The 12698-nt window shown below is 38.6% G+C and overlaps 1 protein-coding gene across 4 annotated transcripts in view; it reads right to left on the reverse strand.

Moving 5' to 3' along the window:
• Positions 1-889: 889 nt before the first annotated feature.
• The window catches only part of epha7 (eph receptor A7), an 86325-nt gene continuing 74516 nt past the window's right edge, over positions 890-12698 (reverse strand). For all 4 annotated transcript variants that reach the window (XM_025899309.1, XM_025899308.1, XM_013276216.3 and 1 more), the window contains exons 11-17: positions 12192-12377; positions 11851-11912; positions 11416-11625; positions 10392-10541; positions 6003-6196; positions 5211-5366; positions 890-4675 (exon numbers count right to left, since the gene is read on the reverse strand). In XM_025899309.1, the coding sequence (XP_025755094.1) occupies positions 4561-4675; positions 5211-5366; positions 6003-6196; positions 10392-10541; positions 11416-11625; positions 11851-11912; positions 12192-12377 (1073 nt within the window). In that variant the 3' untranslated portion in view covers positions 890-4560. The remainder of the gene's footprint in view (positions 4676-5210; positions 5367-6002; positions 6197-10391; positions 10542-11415; positions 11626-11850; positions 11913-12191; positions 12378-12698) is intronic.

Here is a 12698-nt window from a genome sequence, read left to right on the forward strand (position 1 = left end):
AGAAGGGTTGCAGTAGCACACTTTTCAAGGCCTGTAACCAGCTGTACCCTATAGCCTTTTTAGCAAAATCAGAGAAGGAAAAAAAAGTTTGTGTTTAGACTCGCGTGTAGTGTGCTGGACAAGACCTGTGAGGGAATGTAATTCTGAAGCAGGACTGGGAAGGTTCATCACCTGTTGCATCACCTGTTGCACTTAATTTCATACTGAGAAACACAACTTTTCAAAAAGTCATTTTTGATCCTTGGAAACTCTGCAAGTGCAGGAACCATGTGACATTTTCAGAGCCAAAATACATACTTTTTTTTTATTATTAGATTAAATATTAGCTTTACACTTTTTTTAAAGGCTCTCTATGGTCAGTATGATGGCGTAGAGGTTAGCACTACAGACTGATATCAAAGAGGTTCTGGGTTCAAACTTTACTGGAGTCATTGACTGTTGTCTCTTGATGTTGATCAAAGATCAATGAAATCTTAAGTGGTCTGTAAAATCACAAAGGAGAATGAAATTGTTTTCTTTCATTTTGTTATACTCTCTCTGTGTATACCCATGACAGCAGATATCCTCAATATTGTCATTTCAGGTTAACAGCTGTGGCTTTGGAAGAGAAGTTTGTGACTGGAAGTTTGAAGGAAGAACTAAAACACTGTGTCTTAGCCAGAGTTCGAAGAGAAGAGCTGCACAAAGCCACTTTAAGATGAGATCCTTGTTCTTTAAGTAAAACAAGACTGCAAATGCCTGGTGTTTCCATCAAATAAAGACTCAACAGAGAACAATGATGTTGAATACCTGTGTCCACAACTAAAAATGGCAAAAAAAACATAACACAGGATAGGATAAATGGCGTATAAAGAAAAGAAAAAAAAAAACACTGCAAAGGACACTTGAAAATTATATAGATTGTATTATATTTCCAAAAATATATGTACAGTCTATTACAAAGGTTACAAAGCAAAAAGAATTGTCTATGTAACAAGAAACTGTCTAATTAAATGATCTTACAGTTCTGCTTTTGGGGAAAATACTTTTGACCAGTGAATATTCTCAGTACTGTGATCACAGAAAAATAAATAATGAATCAACATTTATATTACTGTACAATAAACTAGAAGGCAAAATCAAAACAGTCAAAGGAAAGATGGGAATCCTATTAGCTGTCTTTGGTCCTAAATGAACAAAATATGTACAACTGAAATCTTGTGGGTGACAATAGTTCATCTGTGAAATAGAAAAATATAGTGCATTTTCAATGTATCCAGAGCTCTCTACTGAGTAATATGTGTAAAAAACCAAAGAAAATCAATATAAATAAAATGTACAAGCTTTACAATTAGACCATATACAAAGATGTCCTCAAACCCAGCTCTTTCTCAAACAATTGACAGTGCTGCACTCTTTGGAAGCATCCACCACCTTGCCAAAGTGGAGAAACAAATTTCCAACTGCTGAACCACAAGATTTAAAAAATATGTTTGTATTCTATCTGCTACTCCTAAATTTCAGCCAGCACTCTATACCCTGCAGGTTCCTTTCTTTTTTTTTCTTCTTTTTTTTTTTTGCCTTTTTTCATTTTTACTTTTTTTCCCCATGAAACAGAGTCACAACAAAACTTTTTTTTTTCTCCTTTTTTTCCAGAGTTGAGCAACCTGAAGTTCAGCATGATTCAAGTTGAAACATTGTATTGATTGCATCCTGGCCTTAATCTCAGTTTGGCTCAAACTGCTGTCTCCCCAGTACAGAAAGAAAAGAGGGACAGTAGGTGTGAGGGGCCTTCTCCAGGGGTCCGCTTTGAAAATCAGAGCAGGGTGTAGGGAGTTGATGGTGAGAGACAGAGCGCTGCCTGTGAACTGGGGAGTTTTGTGCTGACTGAATGACTTCATGCCAGTATTCAATTCAAAGGCCCAAGGTCTGCTATATGGATAAAGGGAGGTTGTGTGTGACATAATGGGCTGGTCAGGGCTAATTTTGGGCATCTCATCCCAAGGTGAATCCCACTGTGAAAATGGATTTAAGCAGTGCATCCACACTAAGCCAGATGACGTTGGTCATTTTAGGACTAAACCACGTTTTTCAAACTGAGAAGGAATTTTCCATCCACACAAGCATGGTTTGAATATGCCAAACTAACAGGTGGAAATACAGCAAACACTTGAGAAAATACACAAAAAATGTGAATTTGAAATGATTTAATTGATTACATAAAGGCAAAGTTGAAGCTCTAAACCCTGTGTGTTGTCCATTGTCAAGACTATATCTTAGCCTTTTTTGGTGAGGCTTAGCATTCAATAATGTCTGAGGAGGCCTTCTTTGTCGTCTTTTCTAGATTTTTGAACCAGTTTCAGTCACAGGCTTAGTGTGGACAGAAGGTCAAAAAAGAACACTTTTTTAATGCTCGTGGCCCAATGTGGACATTTCAAAGATGACAGAGAAAATAAAGAAAGCTTCAGTCGATTTTACTGGCTGTTAGCGAGCTCAAGGTTGATTCCTGATTTGGTTGTACTTTTTTTCTATGGTGAGAAAATAAGTAAAGCTTTGAAAACACAGAGTTATGTTTAAGGTTGGAGCAGCAGTGAGAGAAGAACACCAATTCCCTTAATGTGACAGCTGAATACCTACATTTTCTTATCAAAGGACAGTGCAGTAAAACAAATTCAACATTGAAACTTTTCCTTTTTTTGGGAGTCTTTTTTGTTTGTTTGTTTGTTTGTTTTTGAAGTGGAGACAGATGGCACCAAATAGGTTGATTGGCTTTTAGCACATCCTCTGCACAGCCCCCTCTTCTCTGTTCTCCATACAAAGCCGTATGGAAGAAAAGAAGAGCAATCTTAAGAAACACTTTAATGCATGTTCTGTCACATCTGCTCCTGTGAGGGATGAGCTGCAAAGACGCATGAATAAACAAGAAGGCTGCACGGCTGCCTGCAGAGCCGGGACGGAGGGATTTAACAACACAGTCCGTGTCTGAGAGGAGCTCCATGGTTTGGTCTGGCATTTTCATACCTAGACCCTGGAAGGGGCTTGTTGATTTTTTTTTTTTGGTCAGAAAATGATATCAGCATGGCTAATTGGCACCATTTAAGTGTTTTATCTCTGCAGTCACTCAATTCAGCATTTTCATGCCACATTAGAGTCTCATCACATGTTTAACATATCATAGCGGCAAAATACAACACGATTATTTCATTTGATGAGTTGGCATGGTATTTTTCCCAAACCATTTCAGGTCAAAGAGGTACATTTGTTTCCTTTTGCAGCAGTGACTGAATCTTTCCAAAGGTTTTGTCTCAGAATAGCACACCCATGCTTTCTATGTCATCTAGCACCTTAAAAAGTCTCAGTCGAGGACAATTTCTACCTGGTAATTATTGCTCTTTTTACTCCAACTCTTTCTCACTGACTGTGTCACTTGTGGCATAAAACAGAGTCTGTGCACACAAGTTCAAGATAAAAAGACATCATGCTAAAAACAAACACACAAAAAAGGAAGTAGTACACCACTGAAATGAGCCACAGAAAGCAATGCCATTGAAGTGCCTAAAATAGTGGCAATACTTAAACACATTTTAAGGCAGTATTACGTCTCGTCAATTCTTGAACGCACTCGCAGCTAAACAATTCTTCAAAACAACCACTATGTAAAACATTTTAGGCAAAATGATGGCAAAGCACAGCTGCAACTCCAATACAATCTTTCAAACGTGCTGACACATTCTACTCAACAACCAAGTGAAACTCTGTATCCCATAGTGAACACTCAGATGAAGGATATTGCTACTCTGATAGAAAAAAATTCTGGTGATTTAAAGAACAGTTTGCTTCCTGCATCTCCATCTGTGCTGCACTCATCAAAAAATTGTTTGCTAAAAAAATGCTGAAAATTTGAAACCAGGTCAAAAGCCCACTCCAACAGGCTGCAAACAAGCGCGTGAGGATAATATTTTCACTTCAACAGCACATGAAGGAAAACAAGAGTCATTGCAAACAGACCAGTACAAAAAGTACTTTGAAATCTGCACCTAAAAAGTTCTGTCTGTGTTTGGATAAAAGAGTTACCCTGTTGTCACATCCAAAGAGGAGAGGAAAAAGAACTTTTATATGTGCCAAAACGTGTCATCGTGGCAGACACAAAGAAAAATGAAAAAAAACCCCAAAAAACGAAAAACCCAACTAAAACCGCTTCAAGATGTTGTAGTTCGTGTAAAGGAAATCCTTAGACAACGTGTGCACATAAAGAGAAATATAAGCGGCAAACTCCTTTCCAATGCGCTGTTTGATATGTGGTTTAGTTTGTAAGCGCTTCTACAAAAAGAAGGGAAAAATACATTTGTCTCATCCAGGTAGTTTCTTTTTTGTTGCCGTTTTTTGCCCTTTTCCTCTCTTTAGTGCCCTTTAAAGAGGCGGACCACAATCATTCACTGAGAAACAAAGGAATGATTTCACTCCAGGCACAGCCAGAAGAGTCAGACATCACACATGTCTGTTTGCTTTGACAATTATTCCATTTATGTCCCAAGTCAAGTTTTGTTCTCGCCCTCTCCGAAGGCAGCCAGTCAGAGATCGTCACACCTGGACACCTGTGCCGTGGAGGTGCAGCATCTGGGCTCTCATAGTCTGTATGCTGCTCATGATCTTTTTCTGATGGCCCACCAGAGTGATCCCCAAGCTCATCACATCCCTGGAAGAGAGGACGACATTATGAGTCAGTGCACCATCACAGCCTCAGCTTTTTCATTATTGTGAGTATACAGCTAAACACAGTAGGCTTGTTTATGAATCTCAATAATGAATTTTCACAAGGTGAGATAGCAAAACCCATAATCTAAAGTAGTCTAAATGTTGATTTTTTTTCCCCTTTGGGAAGTTTGGAGCTCTTTTTATGGAAATGTACTTGGTAATGAGTTTATCAAGATCACAGGTAAACAATATGGAAACAAATAAATAGGCTTATTCCCAAGACAATGTGGTTCAGAAAAAGAACTGGTTTCTCTTGGTGAAATAAAAGCTAGTATTAGCTACTTTATGGTGGGTTACAGAAACTCAAAACACATACAATGGCATTGTAGCAACAATTCTACTTCTGAATTAAGCTGAAGCTTTTACTCAAGGACAAACGGAAGTAATAAAGTGTAGATGAGAGCACAGTTTAAGCATAGTTGGTTTTAATGTTCCCTACTAATGCTTAAACCCCTTCGGGTTTCCTATCTACTCACTCGATTGACATCCTGGCCACAGATTCCAAGGAACTGTAGCCAGCTGCTGTGAAGTTGTCTCTGTATCGCTCCATCTTGATGGCTTCCAGCCACTCTCCCACTGAGCGGAAAGAAGTGAAGTCTGGTGTGCTCTGATCTAACAGGGGACTAATTGGTCTGTGGGATGAGCACAGAAAAATGGTTAAGTCTTATGCAAAAAGGAAATGTTGGGCTGAAAACACAATCAAACAAGAGATGAGACAGAGCGGTGACCAAAGGCATCCAGCAGTGCGGTAAATTATAAGCAGGGGAAAAACTTGCTGATTGGAGGCTTCGGTCAATAAGAATATCACAAATAGATGTTGCAATCCATGCTCTGCTTCTGAAAAATGTTTTTGTCAATATCCTTTCGATCTGAATACATTCCCAGGAACATACCCAGTACAGTCTCTGTACAGAAAATGCTTTTTAACCAGTTATAACCTCTGAGCCTCATCTCACAGTGGAAAGCATGTTCTGACTGCGAGAAGAATTCATTTGACAAACGTCAGAGTGAGCTCCGGAGTTCCCACTGCACTCCAAAGTACTAGAAACTCATTATAGAGATTGATTTAAAAGCCCTGCTATTGACCATAAAGGCATGAAAGCTGCTTTGGGCTATCGATCCCCCTGGATTTATCTTTCATCTTTGAACTTGAGAGGCTAAATCATCCATTGGACACTCTAGATCATCTACCAGTGTGATAAGTTGAAGTTCTATAGTTTGTGAAGCCTACATTTTATAATAAATCATTACAGGTCTTATTTCCATACCTTGTACATGTTCCCACTGGGGTTTTCAGTGTGTTAGGATTACGTATCATCTTATCAAGGATGCCAACTATTTGATCAAATTTGGGGCGTTCGGCTCGGTCTTTCTGCCAGCAGTCCAGCATTAGCTGATGTAAACCCGGTGGACAGTCCATGGGGGCTGGAAGACGGTATCCTTCCTCTATTGCCTTAATGACCTGGAAAATGTAAAACAGACGAAGAAAGTAGTATTAGCCTTTGATATCATCCTAAATCCAAAACTTGAGTATCAGTCTTTAGCATCACTCAAACCCATACCTCAAACCCTTCAGTGTCAGCCTAGCTTTTTGCCATTTAACACCAGCTTTTAGCATCAACCTAATCCCAACCTCCTTCCCTGGACTCTTACTAACAGCATTGAGTATCATTTGAAAGCCTTCAGAATCCAGTTTCATGTTAACTCTAAACCCTAACCCACAACCCTTCAGCATTAGTCTATAGTATAATATTACCACAAGCCAAGCTCACTAAGCTCTTGGTATACAGCAGTACTGTACCTCAATTATGTCATGGTTACCTAAAACACTTAGACCCGAGAAAAAATTGTCTATCATGTGCCAGCTTTGTTATAGTCAATGGGATCATGAGGATTTGATGCAAAACAATTTAGAGTAGCTACAAGCTATAAATAGCATCATTCTGCTATATAACCTCTTTCTGGAACGGTTAATGATCTCAAATTCTATCTGTGGCCAAGTGTTTTCAATTATTTGCAGAAGATTGTCACCCAGCTTGAGAGCTAAGATACCGTAAATTTAAAGCAAATATTTTTAAAGCAGTGGGCATCTTGTAGATAGACTTGACCTTTACCAAAGATGCTACATAATTAGTATGTGTATTACTAGGAGATATTTGCATGCAACTTTTATTTTATATATCTTGGCCTCTAAAGCATCAAGGAAGATTATCTTCATTTCAGTCTGTCTCCCCCTCAACTTTATGGAAAAGTGTAATACTAAACTCACTAATTACCCACTGAATAAAGTTGGCCTTATCTTGGTCACATTTTTCACCTGTTTGAACTGAGATCTATGGACACAATGGCACCAATACTAAACAACTATTTAATGTATAATTCAAGCACACACACAGATTAGGTTTGGATTATGGTGGGTGGGGGGTGCTGGATAATGTTATTCAACTTATGAGTACTATTCCTCATATGTCTGAACAAAGACCTCTTGTACAGTATTTACCAATAAACTGAAAAGAACTTCTGCAACGTTTTTTGACCTAATGCACACATATCGTTTAATACAGAGTTAATTAAAAGTCAAGGTTTTTAAAAATTGTAGGTGCAACAGGAACATTATGCAACAAACTCTCCTTCCTTTAATGTGTTGAGATGTTTATATCTCTGCATATATTCATCAGCTATTCTTGTCAGGACTGCTTAGACAAGAATGAGTCATGGAGGGAACCAGTGTCAAAACACTGAAACCGTTGGGAAAAATGCAAATAATGTTCTTCCTGTATCCCTGGAGGATGTTTGCTGACATCTTGACAAAGTGAAAAAATTTCTGACATTGATGTCTGTCAAGCAGCAGATATGGTCAAAACACCACATATCCCAGTTTCACACCCAGCCATCTTGTTTAGCATTTCTAACATCTGATTGTTCAATCAGCAGGCCTCTGCTTTGGAACGCAGCAGAATATTAATCATATTTAGCTACGATGTGGGTGCTAAAACAGGAAGCCATATAGGAATCTTAAAGCCTGAACTCACTCGCCTTTCACTATCAATCAAAATGTGTCAAGTGTCTGAGAATAAGGAACAGCTTCAAATGGTCTGGCGCTGTTGGATTATCTCAGTGGGAGTTGGCAGGAAAGAAGGCAACAGCACTCAGAGAGCTGCGGGTGAGTCAGTCATTATAGCAATTTGTGACATTTGTAAAGAGAAGAGTGGGATTGAAAAAAACAAAACAAATTTGTTCATAAAGGTAGAAAAATGTGGGTAATGTCCGGAGTCAGGAAGATGACTTGGAATTTACTTGATGGTGAGGCTGCAAGATGGGTAAAAGAATGAATCATGATTACATGTCTCTGGTTCATTAGTCAAATAAGTGGTATCCCTCTTTAAAAACACATGTGTTAGGAGTACCCTACAGAGCTTTGTGATCTTTAGCTTTGAGACACTAAGTTGTTTCAGACCGGAGTTCTTGTGGCTTCAGAGCAGTGAAATCTTTTTACTCTACTTCCTCTTTTACTTTGGGATGCTTAAAAATGTGTTCATGTTCACACCTATTTGTTTAAAAAAACAAACAAAAACGGTACAGTGCTCATTTAGTAATTAACGAGGACACCAGTGCATCATATAAATGTGCTTTGATTTAACCTTATAGGTTAATTTTCATCCGTTTTTCCTGGTTGCTCCATAACATTTGAAACATTCAAAGGAAACTTAAGTTGCAAAAGTATTTCTACTTGGATTAAAAAACTGAAACAAATAAGTGTCAAAAATAATTACATAACATAACAATTACAAACAAACATTAATTACATTGCAAAGTTCAGAAGAACAGTCAAAATCACATTATAAGAATATAAGGTGATTGATAAACAGGCACCACTTCAGGTTATGAAAGCACACTTGACTGTCCAGCAGCAACTGTTTTACACATTTGATGTTGCTGTTACTTAGTTCCTTTTGTCACCGTGTTCTAGGTATACACTGGTCTAAGGAGCTTGGAAAGAAAAGCGTCTGGACTTCTTTAAGTTTCTTGAAGACATTTCATGTTTCATCCGAGAAGCGTCTTCAGTTCTAAGAGCAAATGGTGGAGAGTCCCAGATTTTAAGCCCTATGGGAGTGTCCCCCAACAAGGTCACGGACGCCCCCATCTTCAAGAAAGTTAAAGAAGCCCAGACGCTTTTCTTTCCAAGCTCCTTAGACTATGATGACCTGGATGACAGAGAACCTTCACAGACATAGGCATACACTGCTTGATGAGAAAAGGCCGTCTTAGCGGTTGTTATATTCCACTGCATTAACTTTTTATCTAAAAATCATGGTGGCAGTAGATAAATTGATCCTTAATTGATCCTGTGTAAGTGTATTCACAAGTTTTAAAACTTGTTTTGTATTGAGTCACAGACACTTGATGTCTGGGGTGACAAGGTACAAAACCCCGAGTTGCTCATGAGTGTGAGCAGGTTGAATGTTCGATAGATGTAGAAAGACCATGCTTACTTGAATGAGACATGTTATATAAAGCACGTTGAGTGCTCAAGTAGAGCAGAAAAGTGCTATAAGAACCAGTGTGTGTTGTGAATGTATTATTATGCCAATATTTTTCTTTTCACTCACTAATGAGTCATCGTCTTACTACAAAAACATAACTAACTTACAGGGTTTGCAGTATAATATAACCAGGGGACTTAGGAAAGCTAGACAGATGACTGATCATGTAACTTCCACCAGGTCACCAGCAAACCACTTAGTTGGTTGGTTCTATTTTAGCCACACACTTCTCAAGTACAGAAGATATTACATTTCAGCTCAGCTCTCTTACTTGAACTTACTTGTTAACATCTAAAAGGCACAAGCTACCCAAGTATTGCTGCAAACAGAATATAACAGTTTTCACAGTAGTTGTAATACTACTGAGATGAATAGGCATTTATGTTTTTGCAGCAGTTCTTTAAAATTTAAGCAAAGCAAATGTCTTTGCTCTCATTGCTGACTTGTTTGCAGTGTAATTGGTTCAACACTGCTAGTCACATTGGTTCCCATTACCATAAGTCATTATAAACCTTTAAAGACGTTTGAATCAAAAGCATTCTGCATGACAAGTGTTTTCCACTCCTGTTATTTATATTAATAACACTACCAAATCCATGCTCTCAGGGCTTTATTTCAATGCATGTCCCACTTCAGGCTTGTTTCTCCTTCAAATGGATTCAAGCAGCATGATTATAGCAAGACTTCTTGAACTAATTAAGCCCAAGGTTACTGTCATCGCAGAGCTGCTCTCATGAGGATCTTGTAAGAAACCTCAAAAAAGAATTACAAACCAGAATTTCTGTCTGTGATTTTTCAATGTTTTAATGGGAGGACTTTATTAGTCATAATTAAGGGTGAACTTCTGGGGAAACTGTCATACTCTGACAACTCGTGTCTGGCTTCAGATAATATTTTATGAAATAGTAGTTTTCATTCAAGAATCTGATTGGAAGTAATGCACAGCCTTCAGTGCACTGAGACCCTTAACACTGGTTTATAATTTGAGACACTTACATTAATAAGATCTAATTGTGACTATCATTATTATTGTTATTACACGTGAAGTGTTGAAACCAGTGAATGTGTTCTCCTGTCAGTCATGTTATAAACGTACGTCCAGAAGTAACTTACATCTTGGTTGGACATGTCCCAGTAAGGCCGTTCTCCATACGACATAACCTCCCACATGACAACACCGTAACTCCACACGTCACTTGCAGAGGTGAATTTACGGTACTGGATAGCTTCTGGTGCAGTCCACCGGACGGGGATTTTTCCGCCCTGTTCAGTAAAACAGTATCAAAAGATTTTTATGCATTTTTCAGTTATATGCAAAAATACACATAAGACACAAAACAGCTTTAGCAGACTTTTAACGACTTTTAGTTATTAGCCTAGTTATTAGGATTTAATAGCTACTAAATCTTTTATCAATGCCATGAAGATTAGTGTAAATAGTTGGCTGGTCTTGCTCTTTTGCTTCTGAGGACCTTGACTAAAGTGCATCTATTCTTCTTTTTACAATGTAATAAAATGTAAGGCAAACTTAACGTTTCACCATTTTTACTGTTTTGCTGCTTACAAGACCGATATCAGCTGAAAGACTCCACACTTGAAGTACTGGCTTGGCATTTTGTGGAGTTGCAATTGAAGGCCCATCATATTTTCGAACCATCCTAAATATTACATTACACATCGTATCTTTTAGTTGATTACATTTCCAGTCCTTCCCTTCACCATAATGCTAATGAGTAAAATCCATTTTTAGTGTTGCCCTTTTATAATTTTTAAATTAATCAGATTAAATTTAAGGGTCTCTTTATTATTGAAGAATTCAGGTTGTTCCATGTTGTGAATTTATCAGATGGCCACTAATGACAGCATTTCAAACTGCTGATATTTTAATGATTTTCATTTATATAACAGTTAAAATTGAACTGTAAAGCATTAGTAAAAATTTGATTTTAATGATTTACACCTTTAAAGCATTCCAAAAGACCGTCCTGTTAGGAAGTTGTGATAAAATACACAGTTTTACATACTAAAAATGGTGTACAGTAGGCTGGTGCTCACTCTAACATTCACAAACAGTGATTTAATTAGAGAATTCAGACAAGGCTCTTGGTAGGGAGCGCAAGTGCTTTAATTGACTCACGGTTGTTGTGTAGACAGCCTCGGGATCGTCGTCTATCACCCTCGACAGGCCGAAGTCAGACACTTTACACACGAGATTGCAGTTGACCAGGATATTCCGTGCAGCCAGATCACGATGGACATATCCCATATCGGAAAGGTATCTCATTCCCGCCGCTATACCCCGCAACATTCCCACCAGCTGGATGACTGTGAACTGGCCATCGTGTTTCTGTACGGCACAGTAAAACACAGACAGGTCAGCCATTTTCACTGACCATGATGGAAATGTAGGTCACAGCACTGCAGCAGCTTCAGCACAAGATTTATGATATTTATGCACTGCACACATTCTGCTGCAGACTCCCCACTCTCTGAGACACTTTCCAGCAAACTGCAGGGAAAAGTTACAAAAGATGCCGCTCAGAGCCTCCTGCACATCGAAGGTTATACTCACCCTGAGGAAAGCATCTAATGAGCCGTTCTCCATGTACTCGATGACAATCATGACCGGTTTTCCTGGAGAAATAAAAAAGAAAGGGAATTATTAATTAACACCTAAATTTTATTTGCTCACAAAATGCTCCCTAATAAAAAGCAGTTATTTTTAACCATACTTTTCATTGCATTTAATTAAAGCTCACCATCTGCTCCTTTTATTACTGCATCTAAATGAGGAAATGCGGCTAATTTTATGTGATACGTCAGTCGAACTTTGCCAGCTAAATCTATTCTGATGATGCAGGTCTTACAGAATGTTTGAACTCCTTCATTTAGAGTTTTAAACATTGTGTTTACCTCTCGTCACGACTCCCTCCAGATGAACGACATTAGGATGGTCAAATTGTCCCATAATGCTGGCTTCACACAGGAAGTCACGCCTCTGCTTCTCAGTGTAGCCCACTTTGAGTGTCTTGATGGCAACTGACACATCCCGTTTTCCAGGCAGCTTCAGTCGGCCACTGCACACCTCTCCAAACTCTCCTGCGTGAGGTGAAACTTCATGAGTGAGGTGGAGAGTGGGTACAAAAAAACGAAGAAGCAGCACTTCAAGATGACAAATTTATTAGTGTATTTTGAGACGAAGCAGCTGTGCAGAGCAGGAATACAAATTGGAGTGTGACACCTTGTTATACTCAGGGGAATGCAGCCCACACCTATAATAAGACATGCTAGAGATGCATAGATACTGTCATTGACCGCCTCTGTAAAACCCATGTGGCAGCAATTTTTCAGCTGTGGGTAGCGCTGTGATTGCCTCTACGAATGTAGCCCACACATTAATTGCAATGAACTTTTTTCCCC

This window comes from Oreochromis niloticus, linkage group LG15, assembly GCF_001858045.2.
Source record: "Oreochromis niloticus isolate F11D_XX linkage group LG15, O_niloticus_UMD_NMBU, whole genome shotgun sequence".
NCBI classification, from domain to species: Eukaryota; Metazoa; Chordata; class Actinopteri; order Cichliformes; family Cichlidae; genus Oreochromis; species Oreochromis niloticus.